We start from the raw sequence: 12,876 nt of genomic DNA on the forward strand, positions 1-12,876 counted from the left end.
CAGGAGAGATCAGCTCTGAAAGAATGCATAAGAAATTGGTCACAGGAGTTCTTCTGATGGTCGAGGCCAGAGCAGAGTCAGCAGAGGCCTGCGGGCCAAATTTGGCCACTGCCTGTTTTTGTAAATAGAGTTTTATTGGAAGACAATATTGCTCATTTGTTTACTTATTGTCTGTGGTTGCTTTGTGCTCCAGAAGCATGGGTGAACACTTACCACTGGAGACCTATGACTGGCCCTTCACAGAAAAAGTTTGCTAAGCCCTGAGCTACAGGACAGAGACAGGAGGGAGATTTACTTTCATTTGACATCTATGTCAAATGACTGAATTAAAAATAGTCAGGTCAGGCTTCTGCAGACTCATCAGGCATCATATACTTCAGCTCCTTCTCACTGGGTGACTAATATTATTCACATGGGTCATTGACGATTAGCAGGAACTGTTCCTGCCACAATATTAGCTCTGCTCCCGGATGAGGCTTAAGCACTAATTCCATTGTGTTTCCTGGTAACTCAGAAGTAACAAATTTTCCGGTTAATCACTGGATGCAAAATCGTCCTAGTCTGCCTTTCATGAAAAAAGCAAGAGAATGGCCAGCTGAGCTGGAAAAATGGGATGCTGCTGGATTTGTTTCTTTCACAAGATCTTTTTGAATATGGAGAAATTGAAAAAGAATCACAATATGCAGCTTGGAAGACAGAGCTGGAATAGTAGATAATGACAGATTCACCCGGTTGATGGGGGAATGTGCAATCACCTTCTCCCAATCTTCAAATAAGATGATGTTCAGATTAAGATGTTGGGTTTCCCTTGTGTGTGTGTGTGTGTGTGTGTTTTTAAGATTTTATTTATTTATTTTATAGCGAGCGTGAGTGTGCGGGCGGTGGGGGGCGCGGAGGGAGAGGGAAACTTCAGCAGACTTCGTGCTCAGCGCAGAGCCCAATGTGGGGCTCGATCTCCTGACCCTGAGATCATGAACTGAGCTGAAATCAAGAGTTGGCTGCTTAACTGACTGAGCCACCCAGGGGCCCCTCTCTTGTGGTTTCATATACACCTAGCGCACGACTACAAGGGACCCATGCACTGTATTCTGAGAAGCATTGTGAAAAGAAAAGAGGCTGGGGAAATAGACCCTTGAGATGTTGTCACGGAATAGCAACTCCCGAGTCTATAGCACAGAACAGTCTGGGTTGCTGAACATGGTATGGATTGATAGCCCTTTCTGTGCATTGTCTCAATGTTTCAACAGATAAAAACGAGTGCCAGTTTGGAGCCACTGTGGTCTGTGGAAACCACACATCTTGCCACAACACGCTCGGAGGCTTTTACTGTGTTTGCCTAGAAGGATATCGAGCCACAAACAACAACAAAACATTCATTCCCAATGATGGCAGCTTTTGCACAGGTACTTGAGGAGGGGGCCACCATGATGGCAGGACAGGTGTCTGGCCTGTGGAGGAGGGAGAGGGCAGGGCCGGGACAGGGTGTCATTTAAGGGAGGGACTCTCCTTTCAGAAGGTCCATGAGGGAAATTTGGGACTCGGACTGAGTACTCAGTTAGTGTTAGGAAACTATTGTTACTTTTGTTAGCTGGCATCACGGCATCGTGATACTGGAGATGATATTCTCATTTTGGGAGATGCATGCTGAAGTATCTAGGGGTATTATGAGGTATCCAGTGTTATTATGATCTCTAAAGGATCTTAACTGACAAACTGTGAGTTGTTTAGTTTTGAGGGTGGGGGGTGGGTCTGTGGGAGTTCACTGGAATATTCTTTCTCTTGTTCTGTGCATTTGAACATTTTTCTACCAAACAAGGAGGGGCTCTCAGAGATGGTGTACCATCTGCAGGTTTCTGTAACTCCAACTGGAGTGTTCTTGGGGTGACTCTGGCGCTGCCCATGGTGCACACTGTGCACTAAGGCCCCGGGGGTGGGCATTGTGATGTTGGCTTCCGGGAGCTCAGAGTGGTGCTGGGTTGGAGGTGGGGCTTGCCTCTCAGAGGAATCAGCGGGGCAAGGAGGGCAACGTTTTGGATCTCAGCAGCTCTGACGCTTTGGGCACATGTTGGTTGAATACAATGGGTGGGCAAAATCCTAATTTTTTTTTTAAAGATTTTATTTATTTATTTGACAGAGAGAGAGAGCGAGAGAGGGAACACAAGCAGGGGGAGTGAGAGAGGGAGAAGCAGGCTTCCCGCCGAGCAGAGAGTCCGATGTGGGGCTCGATCCCAGGACCCTGGGATTGTGACCTGAGCCGAAGGCAGCCGCTTAACAACCGAGCCACCCAGGCGCCCCGAGAATCCTAATTTTCAGTGGGCCCTGAAACTCTTGGCTGAACTTTGTGTTACAGCATGTCATGACATTATAGCTCTTTGGTTTTCTAAGAAAATCTAGGAACAGTAAGGAAGAGGAAAGGCAGGAAGACTCCTGGTTCTGGGATGGCTTTGCATAGACTTAATGACTCTGCTTAAAAGCTTTGTGATATTTAAAGGTTTTCGGGGAAAAGGAAGGGAGAAGAGAACATGTTTTACCTCCTTACCCACCAGGAAGCACGGATTCTGATGCTCTGATTCATTCTCCCTCTTGACCTGTACCAAGGTAGAAATCCCTCACGGGGTCCACTTGATTTATTCTTGGCATGAATGAACTGCATTCCCTCTGAGAAAACATTTTATGACATACTGTTGTTTTCGGTAGCAAATAGCTTGTTATATGGTTGCAGAAGTGCAGTGCTGCAGAATTAAAGTAGATGTGTTAAAAAAACAACATATCAATTAAAAAATTTTTTTAAATTTAAATTCAATTAGCCAAGGTATGGTACATCATTGGTTTTTGATATAATGTTCAATGATTCATCAGTTCAGTATAACACCCAGTGCTCATCCCATCACGTGCCCAGTTTTAAAAAGCCCGACAAGATGATGATAGGGTGTTCAGTTCGTTCAAGACACATTTCTCACGTACCTCCCGTGTGCCAAGGCAGTGCCAGTGGCAGCTGATGGCAGACAGCTAATTTCCGTATAAAGTGTTAGTCATAGGTGAGCAAAGGGCACTTAGGGAATCTGGAATCCTTGGGGGCTCTTATCTTGGAAGTGGGGAAGGGATCAGAGAACTTTCTGGAGGACATGATACCCGAAATTGTGTTTTCAAGGCTGCAGGAGTTTGCTGGGGAAAAACGTTTATCACTGTATCTATCACTCGAGTTCCCAAGGATGCATTTGACTTTAAAAAAATACGAAGGAGGAAAGAGGAAGGAGGAGGAGAAGAAGAAAGAAATATTTTATGCAAGGGCCAAAGAGATGTCAGCCTAATAAGAGCCAAGAACAAAATCTTGATCTCGACTCTGCTTCTCTTTCTTCTACTTGTAATTATTTAGTGACCCTTTTTTCTTTTTTATGAGATATAGTTTGCATGCCATCAAATTCACTCTGTCAAGGTATACAGTTCAGTGGTTTTTTAGTCTATTCACAAAGTTGTGCAACAACCACCGCTATCTGATTTCAGAATACCTCCATCACTTCAAAAGAAGGCCCGTATCTGAGGGCATTCTTGTGACCTCTCCTTTTGAGGTCTCGGGCTATCACTTCGTGAAAGCTGATGGGTGACTTTTCTTGATGATACTGAGTGTCTCTTAGCATCACACTTGCCACAGGAACAGCAGTGGACTTCAGCTGGGGCAGAGGCTTAGAACGTTTTGGGGTCTCAGCGGTTATCCGGTGTTTGTCTGGAGCCACAGGATCTGAATCCTGGTTCCAGAATTACAAGAACTCCTGCGACCGGGTGTTCGTTGTACTTTGCAGAGTCCAAGCCAGATTTCAGAGCTGTTTGCAGGTGGGCCTCTTTGGATGTCCCCGAGAGATGATGATGCAGTTGCAAGCGTTCTAGTTCTGGAGAGCTTGCAGATGTCCTGGCCCTGCCCCCCGGGCTGCCCCCAAACAAGTTCTGGGGCTCCTGGCAGCTTGGCAGAGGGAGAAGGTCAGTGGCGTTTCCAGCGTGAACGGGGTGGGAGAGAGATGAAACTGGTGTGGGAGCAGGCCTGGGGCTGTCACCTCCCTATCAGCCTGACTCCAAGGAGGCGTGGCCCTACCACATCTGCTGAGAACTGCAAAATGCCTTTTCTCAACTTTGAATTCCCCAAGTCTTGGGAATCCAACTTGACCCTGATGGCGGCTGCAGCCTTCTTTTTCGTCAGCTCATTTCCTGCAGTATCAAGGGCCTGATGCCATTTCTTCTAGAGAAATGTAACAGCATTTCAGCCTTGACTAGGAAATGGGGGAAAAAAAAAAGAATCTAGAGAGAGTGAATGCCTTGCCCTTCATCAGTTTCTGGAACCTTCTGCTCAGATCCTGTGCCCCATAGGTCTGCCTGTGGTGAAGTAAACCCCTTCGTTCCTGGATGTAAATCCCTCTCCCAGATCAGGAGCCTGTTTTCCATGTGAGCCTTTGCTCACAAGCTTCTCAGCTGCCCTGTTGTTTCAGGTCCCGGAGCAGCCTGCTGTGGGCTCAGACACAAACGTGTCGTCCTGCTGGGATTCTGCTGGCTCTGTGTGGGGTATTGCTCAACGGACTTGCAGCTGTCCTGAGGTTTCCCCCAGTGCTCTCTCCAAGTGGGATTTTGCTCCCCAAATCCTAATCCTTTGTTTTAGCTGGGTTTTACTCCAAAAGTGTCATGTTTTACTACCCTGAAAGAAGGAAGAAACAAGGAAAGATAAACCTAAGGAAGAGTGTCCTGGGGGGTTATTGCTTCCCACTTCTCAGGACACTGCTCATAACCAATGGCTTCTTGACTATTTTCCCTGTGGAATCCCCTTGACTCCTGCTTAGTTAGGTTTCTAATGGTGGTGGGTGATGGCTTCAGGCCCCCACTAGTGCTCCAGGTCCTAGGAAGGAGAGAGAGATCAAACACTCTGAATCAGAAGATGGTTAAACCAAAGCACCCTTCCCTTAAATGCATTAGGAGAGTCCATTTATGTAAAGTATAGGCAAAAATAATTTATAGTGATAGAAATCAAAAGGTGGTTATTTGGGGCACCTGGCTGGCTCAGTTGGTAGAGCATGTGACTCTTGATCTTGGGGTTGTAAGTTTGAGCCCCATGTTGGGTGTAGAGATTACTTAGAAGTAAAATCTTTCTTTTAAAAAAAGAAGTGGTTGTTTGCGGGGGCGGGGGATTGGCTGGAAAGAAACATGAGGGAACTTGCTGGATGATGGAATGTTCTATCTCTTGTTTTGGATGTTGGCTACATGGTTTGTACGAGATTTTCACAACTCATGAACTGTACACTTAAGATCAGTACATTTTGGGGGGCACCTTTGTGGCTCAGTCGGTTAAGTGTCTGACTCATGATTTAAGTTCAGGTCGTGATCTCATGGGCTGTGAGATTGAGCCCTGAGTTGGGCTCCATGCTCAGCGGGAGTCTGCTTGAAGATTCTCTCCCTCTGCCCCTCCCCTACTCTCTCTCTCTCAAATAAACAATAAATCTTAAAAAAAAAAAGATCAGTACTTTTTAAGTATAAATGATAACACTTAAAAGGTAATATAGAGATAGATATATAATACCTTATATATTAACTACACGGAATTTATTATGTGGCTGTATGGTGTTACTTAACTGATCATTTTTTCCCCTCTTGTGGTTGTTCTGTTTTGTTTTTTTTTTAAGATTTATTTATTTATTTTGAGAGAGTGAGAATGAGAGAGAGAGGGAGTACATGAGAGGTGGGAGGGTTAGAGGGAGAAGCAGGCTCCTCGCTGAGCAGGGAGCCCGATGTGGGACTCGATCCTGAGACTCCAGGATCATGACCTGAGCTGAAGGCAGTTGCTTAACCAACTGAGCCACCCAGGCGCCCGAGGTTGTTCTGTTTTTTTTTTGTTTTGTTTTGTTTTTTGTGGGTTTTTTTTTTTTTTTTTGCTATCATAAGAAATGGTATAATGAACATCCTTGTACCTACATCCTTGCAGATAATTATTCCTTGTTATAAATTCTGGAAAATAATTTCTGTGTCGAAGGTATACCTACACATTGTTACTTTTTGGTACATCATGACAGACTGTCTTCCAAAAAGTTCACACCAATATTCTCTCTCACTAGTCATTTCATGAAGGTCTTCATGTCTTCACATCTTTGCCAACACCGGACATTAGCAATGAATTATGCGAATTTAACAGTCTTGATTTTATTTTATTTTTATTTTTTATTTATTTATTTATTTATTTTTTCAGATTTTACTTATTAATGAGACCGAGAGAGAGAGAGAGAGGCAGAGGGAGAAGCAGACTCCCAAGGAGCAGGGAGCCCGATGCGGGACTCGACCCCCGGACCCTGGGATCATGACCTGAGCCGAAGGCAGACGCTTAACCATCTGAGCCACCCAGGCGCCCTAACAGTCTTGATTTTAAATGGGTGTTTCTGTCCCTCTAAATATGGCTTCTTAAGATGCAGACTTCTTAGCTGAACTTGGCATTTGAGGATGCGAGATGGCAGGAAAGAAACAGTAACGTTACTTCCCCAGATGTGAGGAAGTCATTTCTGTCTCACCTGCATGGAGTCGGCAGGAACTAGTAATTAGTTGGCTACAGGGAGAAGAGCAGGCTGTGAGAGCATTTTCATGAATGTGACAATTCTTCATTGTACTTTTATTGCTGAGTCCATTCTGAGTCTTCAGATTTTAAAGGCTTCTGCAGGCAAGAGCGTGTGTGTAATGGGGCGTTCAGAAACTCGCCTCTCTGGCACGGCTGCCGAAGCTAAATCCTTGCCTCTTTGACACTCCTGTTCTAGCTAAGGATCGTCCAGATGGATTTTTGGATTTGGGCCAAGAGCATTCAGATCCAGGGGGACAAGCCATGGGGCCCCTCCCCAGACCTCAGCCAAGAAACCCATGAGAGTATGTGTGTGTGTGTGTGTGTGTGTGTGTGTGTGTGTGTGTGTGTGTGTGTGTGTGTGTGTGTGTGAGGGTGTTGCTCATGGTCACACTGAGGGTTAAGTGCAGACTCTGAAGGAGTGGCTTGTGCTGCAGGGAGAACTGAGTCAGTAGAGAGGCAAGGCCCATTCATGTATTAGCCAACATGCATCGAGGACCTAATTAGCTTCATTTTACAAAAGTGGTTTAGAAAGGTTAAGGAACAGACCTGAGTACATCTAATAAATAGCAGAATCAGTTCTCAAACCTGGGTCTGTTTGACTTTCAAACCCAGGCTATTAGATGAAAAGAAGTAAATATAGAACATCAGGGCCCTGGGACCAGGTCAGCGTGTCCTGCCTAGTTTTGCTACTTTCTGGCAAGGAATTGTTCTGGCTGTGGATAAAGTTAAATTGTCCGGTATGTACAATGGGGCAAGGGAAAATTTCCCCCTCGATTAGTTAGGCATGTTATTAAGGTTGCTCAGTTGCTCAGAGCGTTTTTCCTTCCCAAGCAAACATGTTCTAACCTTGGAGGCCCCAAGGAATCCACCACATGGAGAAGTTATTCTAATGAGCTTAATATGTTTACCCAGCCAAGATTCTAGAATAGGTTAGAAAAGGGACGGTTTGTGAACATTAAGAGGTAGCGGGGCATTAAAAGTCAAAAATCATGTCACTGATCTTAGGGATAGATGGTAGGTACTTCTAGACTTCATTAAGACAATGGATATCTTTGATATTGTCTGTGGACAAGACGGAATTATTGATTGGATGATGGTACAGTGTGACTGTAGTGGGAGACACAGTGTGGCTAGTGGTTAAGGGAGTGGTCCTGGAGCCACATACATGGTTTCCAAGTCTGGCTTTCCCACCACTTAACCTGTGTGATTTCAGTGTACTTACTTACCCACTCTGTGCTTCATGTACTTCCTTTGTAAAATGGGGATAATAATAGCATCTACCTCATGGGGTTATTGTGCAGAATAAGATGAAAATAATTAGTAATAAATAATGAAGTGTGTAGAACAGTGGCTGCCATGTGTCAGATGACACACAGGAGTCCCTGGGATTAGCACTCGTTATAACAATCATTTTTATTAGGTTGTTGAATGACTGGACACAAAGCAAAGTGATTAATGACTGTAGTGACTCATACAGAGCTGATCAATATCTAAAAACTCCGTCTTTTTTCCTACCATTGCTACCTAGCCACATTTTTGCCCTGTACTGGTACTGCCTGTTTTTAGAAATCTACAGAAAATTCCATTTATTCCCAATCACTGTCTTTTGAAGAGCCTGGGGCAGATGGGCAGGCTGGAAGATGATTACTGTGTCAAAGGTATATGTACACATTTTACAAACTCCCACTTGGAATACAGAATCTTGATAAGCTGAAATGATGGATCCAATTCTAGGAACACATGTTGGATCCTGCAGGGTTGAAATCATCTCTAAAGTTTGTGCTGGATTGAGATTGATTTTATTTCATATTATTTATATTTTAAGAATCCTGTTAACTATTACCCAAAACCCCATGATTTTATTATCAACAACTTTGTTTTTTTTTTTAAAGATTTTATTTATTTATTTGAGAGAAAGAGAGAGAGAGGGAGAGCACAGAAGGAGAGTGAGAGCAAGAAGCAGACTCCCTGCTGAGCAGAGAACCTGATGCGGGGCTCGATCCCAGGACCCTGAGATCATAACCTGAGCTGAAGGCAGGTGCTTAACCAGCTGAGCCACCTAGGCGCCCTGTTATCAACAATTGTTTAACTGAGTTTTTATTGGTTTTATTTCTTACCTCTTTGTCTTGTTTTAAATTATGTTTTCCCTTTCTTGACATGATTTATTCTGATGTTTTTCACTGGCTTGAATATTTTTCAAAATCTTTTTCAGAAAAGAAATGTCAGGGGGTGCCTGGGTGGCTCAGTTGGTTGAGCTTCCAGCTCTTGATCTTGGCTCAGGTCTTGATCTCACGGTTCTCAGTTTGAGCCCCGAGTTGGGCTCTGTGCTGGGTGTGGAGTCTGCTTAAAAAAAAAAAAAATTAAAAAAAAGAAATGTCAATAGTATAATTTCTGAGATCCTTCATGTTCTAAAATGTCATTTGTTGACTTAACTATAGTACTGTGTCTTGCTCCCTTTTCCTTAGAACTCTGTAAATATTCCATTACTATTTGGTGTTTCAGACAAGAAGTCCTAGGTCAGGTTGGTGTTCTTTTGGTGTTCTTTTCTTCATAGATAACCATTCCTTTCTCTCTCATTTCATAGATTTTCTTTTATTCCATGAAATTCAGAATGACTTTCACTTTTCATCATTAACGCCTGTCACCTCAAAAGGCTGTTTGGAAGTGAATACATAAGCAGAGGAAATTTTCCCTTTGATATTAATTTTTAATAAAGATTTATTTATTTAGTTTAGAGAGAGAGAGAAAGAGAGTGAACACGAGAGGGAGGGGCAGAGGGAGAGAGAATCTCAAGCAGACTCCGTGTTGAGCATGGAGCCTGACTTGGGGCTCAGTCCCACGACCCGGGGATCATGACCCGAACCAAAACTAAGAGTCGGACACTTAACTGACTGAGCTACCCAGGTGCCCCCTGCAATTCCTCTTAAGTGAATATTACATATTCTGGATCTGTCCTTATATTGTTTATTGTCCTATAGCTTCTGTCTCGTATAATTTCCTTTTCTATGTGCTTTTGGAGAATTCTTTAAGTTGGAATTTGCAAATTTATTTTCCAGCAGCAACCAACCTATTATTCAATGCCTCTATTTGGTTTTTATTTTTGGCGTTCATATTTTGCTTTTAATTTCCAAGATCTCATTGTTTTTTTCAGAAGTTCCCCTCTTTTTTTCATTGATTGCAGTATCCTCTTTTTTTTTTTTTTTTTAAGATTTTATTTTTAAGTAATCTCTACACCCAGTGTGGGGCTTGAACTCACAACTCTGAGATCAAGCGTCACACATTCTACCAACTGAGCCAGCCAGGCACCCGATTACAGTATCCTCTTAATCTCATTTGGACTCCTGCATCTCTTTATATGTCAAGAGTGTTTTGGTCATCTATTACTGCATAATGGTACTTCCCGCGCCAGCCCTCCACCCCATTTAATGGCTTATAACAACAATTTATTAGTACTCACAGTTCCATGCCTAGGTGGTTCTCTCACTCATGTGGAAACATTCAGCTGGTGGCTGGGCTGGGCTGGTAGGTAAAAGAAGGTCTCTCTCACATTCTAGGGCCTTGATGCTGACTATCAGCCAGGACACCTTAGTTTTCCATGTGGTCTCTCTCTTCACGTGGCATCTCAACTTCAGGGTGTCCCCTGAGTGGCTTCTCTCCCAAGCATGATAGCTTAGATTTCCTGACACCATGGCCACTGTATTCCAACAGAGGGAGAGAGGAAGTGCCAGTCGTTTCCAAGATTAGGTTCACAGAAGGCATAGCATTAACTTCTGCTGCATTCTGTTGTCCAAAGCAAGTCTCGAGACCAACCCAAGGCGGGGTGGTGGCGGAATGGATTCCCCTCTTGAATCCCCAAGAGATGGCCACCATCTTTAGAGATCATCTCCCAGATTTTCCCCAAAGTTTGCTGCATTAAAGACATAGGTTTATCAAAATTGTTAGCTTGTATGGGCTCTTTCAGCAATTCAATGAATCACTGCCACCTAAACAATAATCAGTGAGTGATGAGGAGTTCATGGTCAAGACCAAAAACCACACAAAAAGGAGACTATAGTGAATTTTAATAAAATCACAAACTTAAAAGGGTTCTGATATTATTTTCTTCCTTCTTTTGTGGAATTATGGTGTTAGTAGGTTTTGGAAAACAAAACAAAACACTCTTTACCTGGCAAAATAGAATACTGGCCACTTTATATTGGTCCTTCCAAAATTACTGGCCTTTAAAATCCCAGAGCCTGGTAACAACCAGGATTTCTTCAGTCTTGCTACTCCCTGTTCTTTGCTCCCCTGCCCCCCGCCATGGTTCTTGTAAGTGTCCTGGGAAAAGTCCCATTTCACTTAAGGTATTTTTTTTCTCTAGGTGAAATTGGTGTTTGTATGACTCTGACGGAATTCCTAAAGTTTTAGTTTTGTTCTCTAAGTCATTTCTGGGGGAAAAAAATCTGCTAACTGGCAGAGAGGTTTCTTCTCCAGTCTCTGAATTACTGTGTGGTTTTGACCGCTGTACCTGATACTTTTGGAAGTCTAGGGGCAAAGTCTGCCAAGGGGCATGTCTTTTTCTTCTCGAAGCTTGTCTTAAGTTCTTATAATCTTGGTAAAATTAGTGAGACCCTTCTGAATTTTCCTCTTACTACCTGCCTCACCATCCTATGCTCATGAGCTAGAAAGCATTTTTCACTCTGGTTTAAATTGTTTTATATTTGGAGTTCTACTTCAGGTATTTATTTATTTATTTATTTATTTATTTATTTAAAGAGAGGGACAGGGGAGGGGCAGAGGAAGAGGGAGAGAGAGAGAGAAATCTTAAGCAGTCTTCACGCCCAGCATGGAGCCCGATGAGGAGCTTGATCTTATGACCCTGAGATCACAACCTGAACCGAAACCAAGAGTTGGACGCTTAACAGATTAAGCCACCCAGGTGCCCCATCCTTCAGGTATTTTAGTATGAGGTAGAGGACATCCTTATTTTGTAGTGATTGAACTTTTTTCAGCATACTTTTTTGGGGCTCACTTTGTTGGATGTCAGAGAGTTCGTGATGGTCGTTGGTTTTTGTAAATTTCCAAAACACATCGACAAGTATTTATTGAACACCTTTTAGTACTGATGGCATAAAGGGTATATGAAAAGAATCTTTGAAGAACGAAATAAAATTCATGATGCCATTGCAAACAAATGCATCCATTTTTGTAAGGGTAGATTGAAAATGTGAGTAATGGCTGTTCCAATGCCCCTCTGCCCCTGTGTTTCCCTTTTTCTCTTTTTTCTCTCCCTTCTTATATCTGGGTCTCAAGATGTAGATGAGTGTGAGGTTTCCGGCCTGTGCAAGCAAGGAGGACGGTGTGTGAACACTTACGGAAGTTTCGAATGCTACTGTATGGATGGATACTTGCCAAAGAATGGACCTGAGCCTTTCCACCCTACCAGAGACGCCACGTCATGCACAGGTGGGTTTCTGCCAAAGAAGGGAGCTTTCTGAAAGTGGGATTCTGTTCTCAGATGACTTTCTCCTGCTCTGAGCCTGCGTCTGTGGGGCCTCTGTTGGGGATATGAGTGGAGATTATCTATTCCTTTGTGCATCTGTACAACCTATGAAATAAAGTCAATATTACAAGATAGAAGGGGCTGGCTATCTTATATATATATTTTTTAGAAGCTACAATTAGTAAACTTCTGGGATTTTTAGTAGTTAATAGATATTCTCCTATTAAACCTGATTTTAGAGGGTAAACATAGCTGCCCTGGTAAGGACCAGCAACAGAAAAGTGACTCTGAAAACTACAAAGCCATATATATCTGAAGGTATTTTGCAATTCAGATTTTTTACTTTGCTGGGGTAGGCTTCTCTTTAACTAGTGTGAATTTGTGAAGGTTGACTGCCAAATCCCATCAGCTTTGTGCATGTGTAGATGCTATTCCTATGGAAAGCCAGAAGGTTGAATAGAGATAATCATTGGAAACATGCCCAGAAGTCAAAATGGAAATGAACCAGTCTATGTAAAATATCGCTCAGGTGTGTGTGGAGGGAAAGGGAATGATGGGGTAGAGGTGGAGAGAGATGATTTTTGAAAATTCATATTCACATACTAGTGAATTTGACGTTAATTTATTTTCAGAAATAGACTGTGGCACCCCTCCTGAGGTCCCAGATGGCTTTATCGTCGGAAATTATACTTCTAGGCTTGGCAGCCAGGTTCGTTATGCTTGCAAAGAAGGATTTTTCAGTGGCCCGGAAGATACAGTTTCAAGCTGCACTGCCTTGGGCACATGGGAGTCCCCAAAATTAAATTGCCAAGGT

General features: G+C 43.2%; 1 protein-coding gene across 9 annotated transcripts in view; it reads left to right on the forward strand.

Moving 5' to 3' along the window:
• SUSD1 (sushi domain containing 1) overlaps positions 1-12,876 on the forward strand; it is a 131,413-nt gene that overhangs the window by 14,392 nt on the left and 104,145 nt on the right. For 7 of the 9 annotated variants that reach the window (XM_027615702.2, XM_027615701.2, XM_027615705.2 and 4 more), the window contains 3 exons: positions 1,248-1,403; positions 11,873-12,025; positions 12,695-12,874. In XM_027615702.2, coding sequence (XP_027471503.2) covers positions 1,248-1,403; positions 11,873-12,025; positions 12,695-12,874 — 489 coding nt within the window. Of the gene's footprint in view, positions 1-1,247; positions 1,404-6,276; positions 7,318-11,452; positions 11,515-11,872; positions 12,026-12,694; positions 12,875-12,876 lie in introns of those variants that run through there. The other 2 variants (XM_027615709.2, XM_027615708.2) reach the window with 2 other exon arrangements.

Source organism: Zalophus californianus, chromosome 13 (assembly GCF_009762305.2).
Source record: "Zalophus californianus isolate mZalCal1 chromosome 13, mZalCal1.pri.v2, whole genome shotgun sequence".
Taxonomy (NCBI): domain Eukaryota; kingdom Metazoa; phylum Chordata; class Mammalia; order Carnivora; family Otariidae; genus Zalophus; species Zalophus californianus.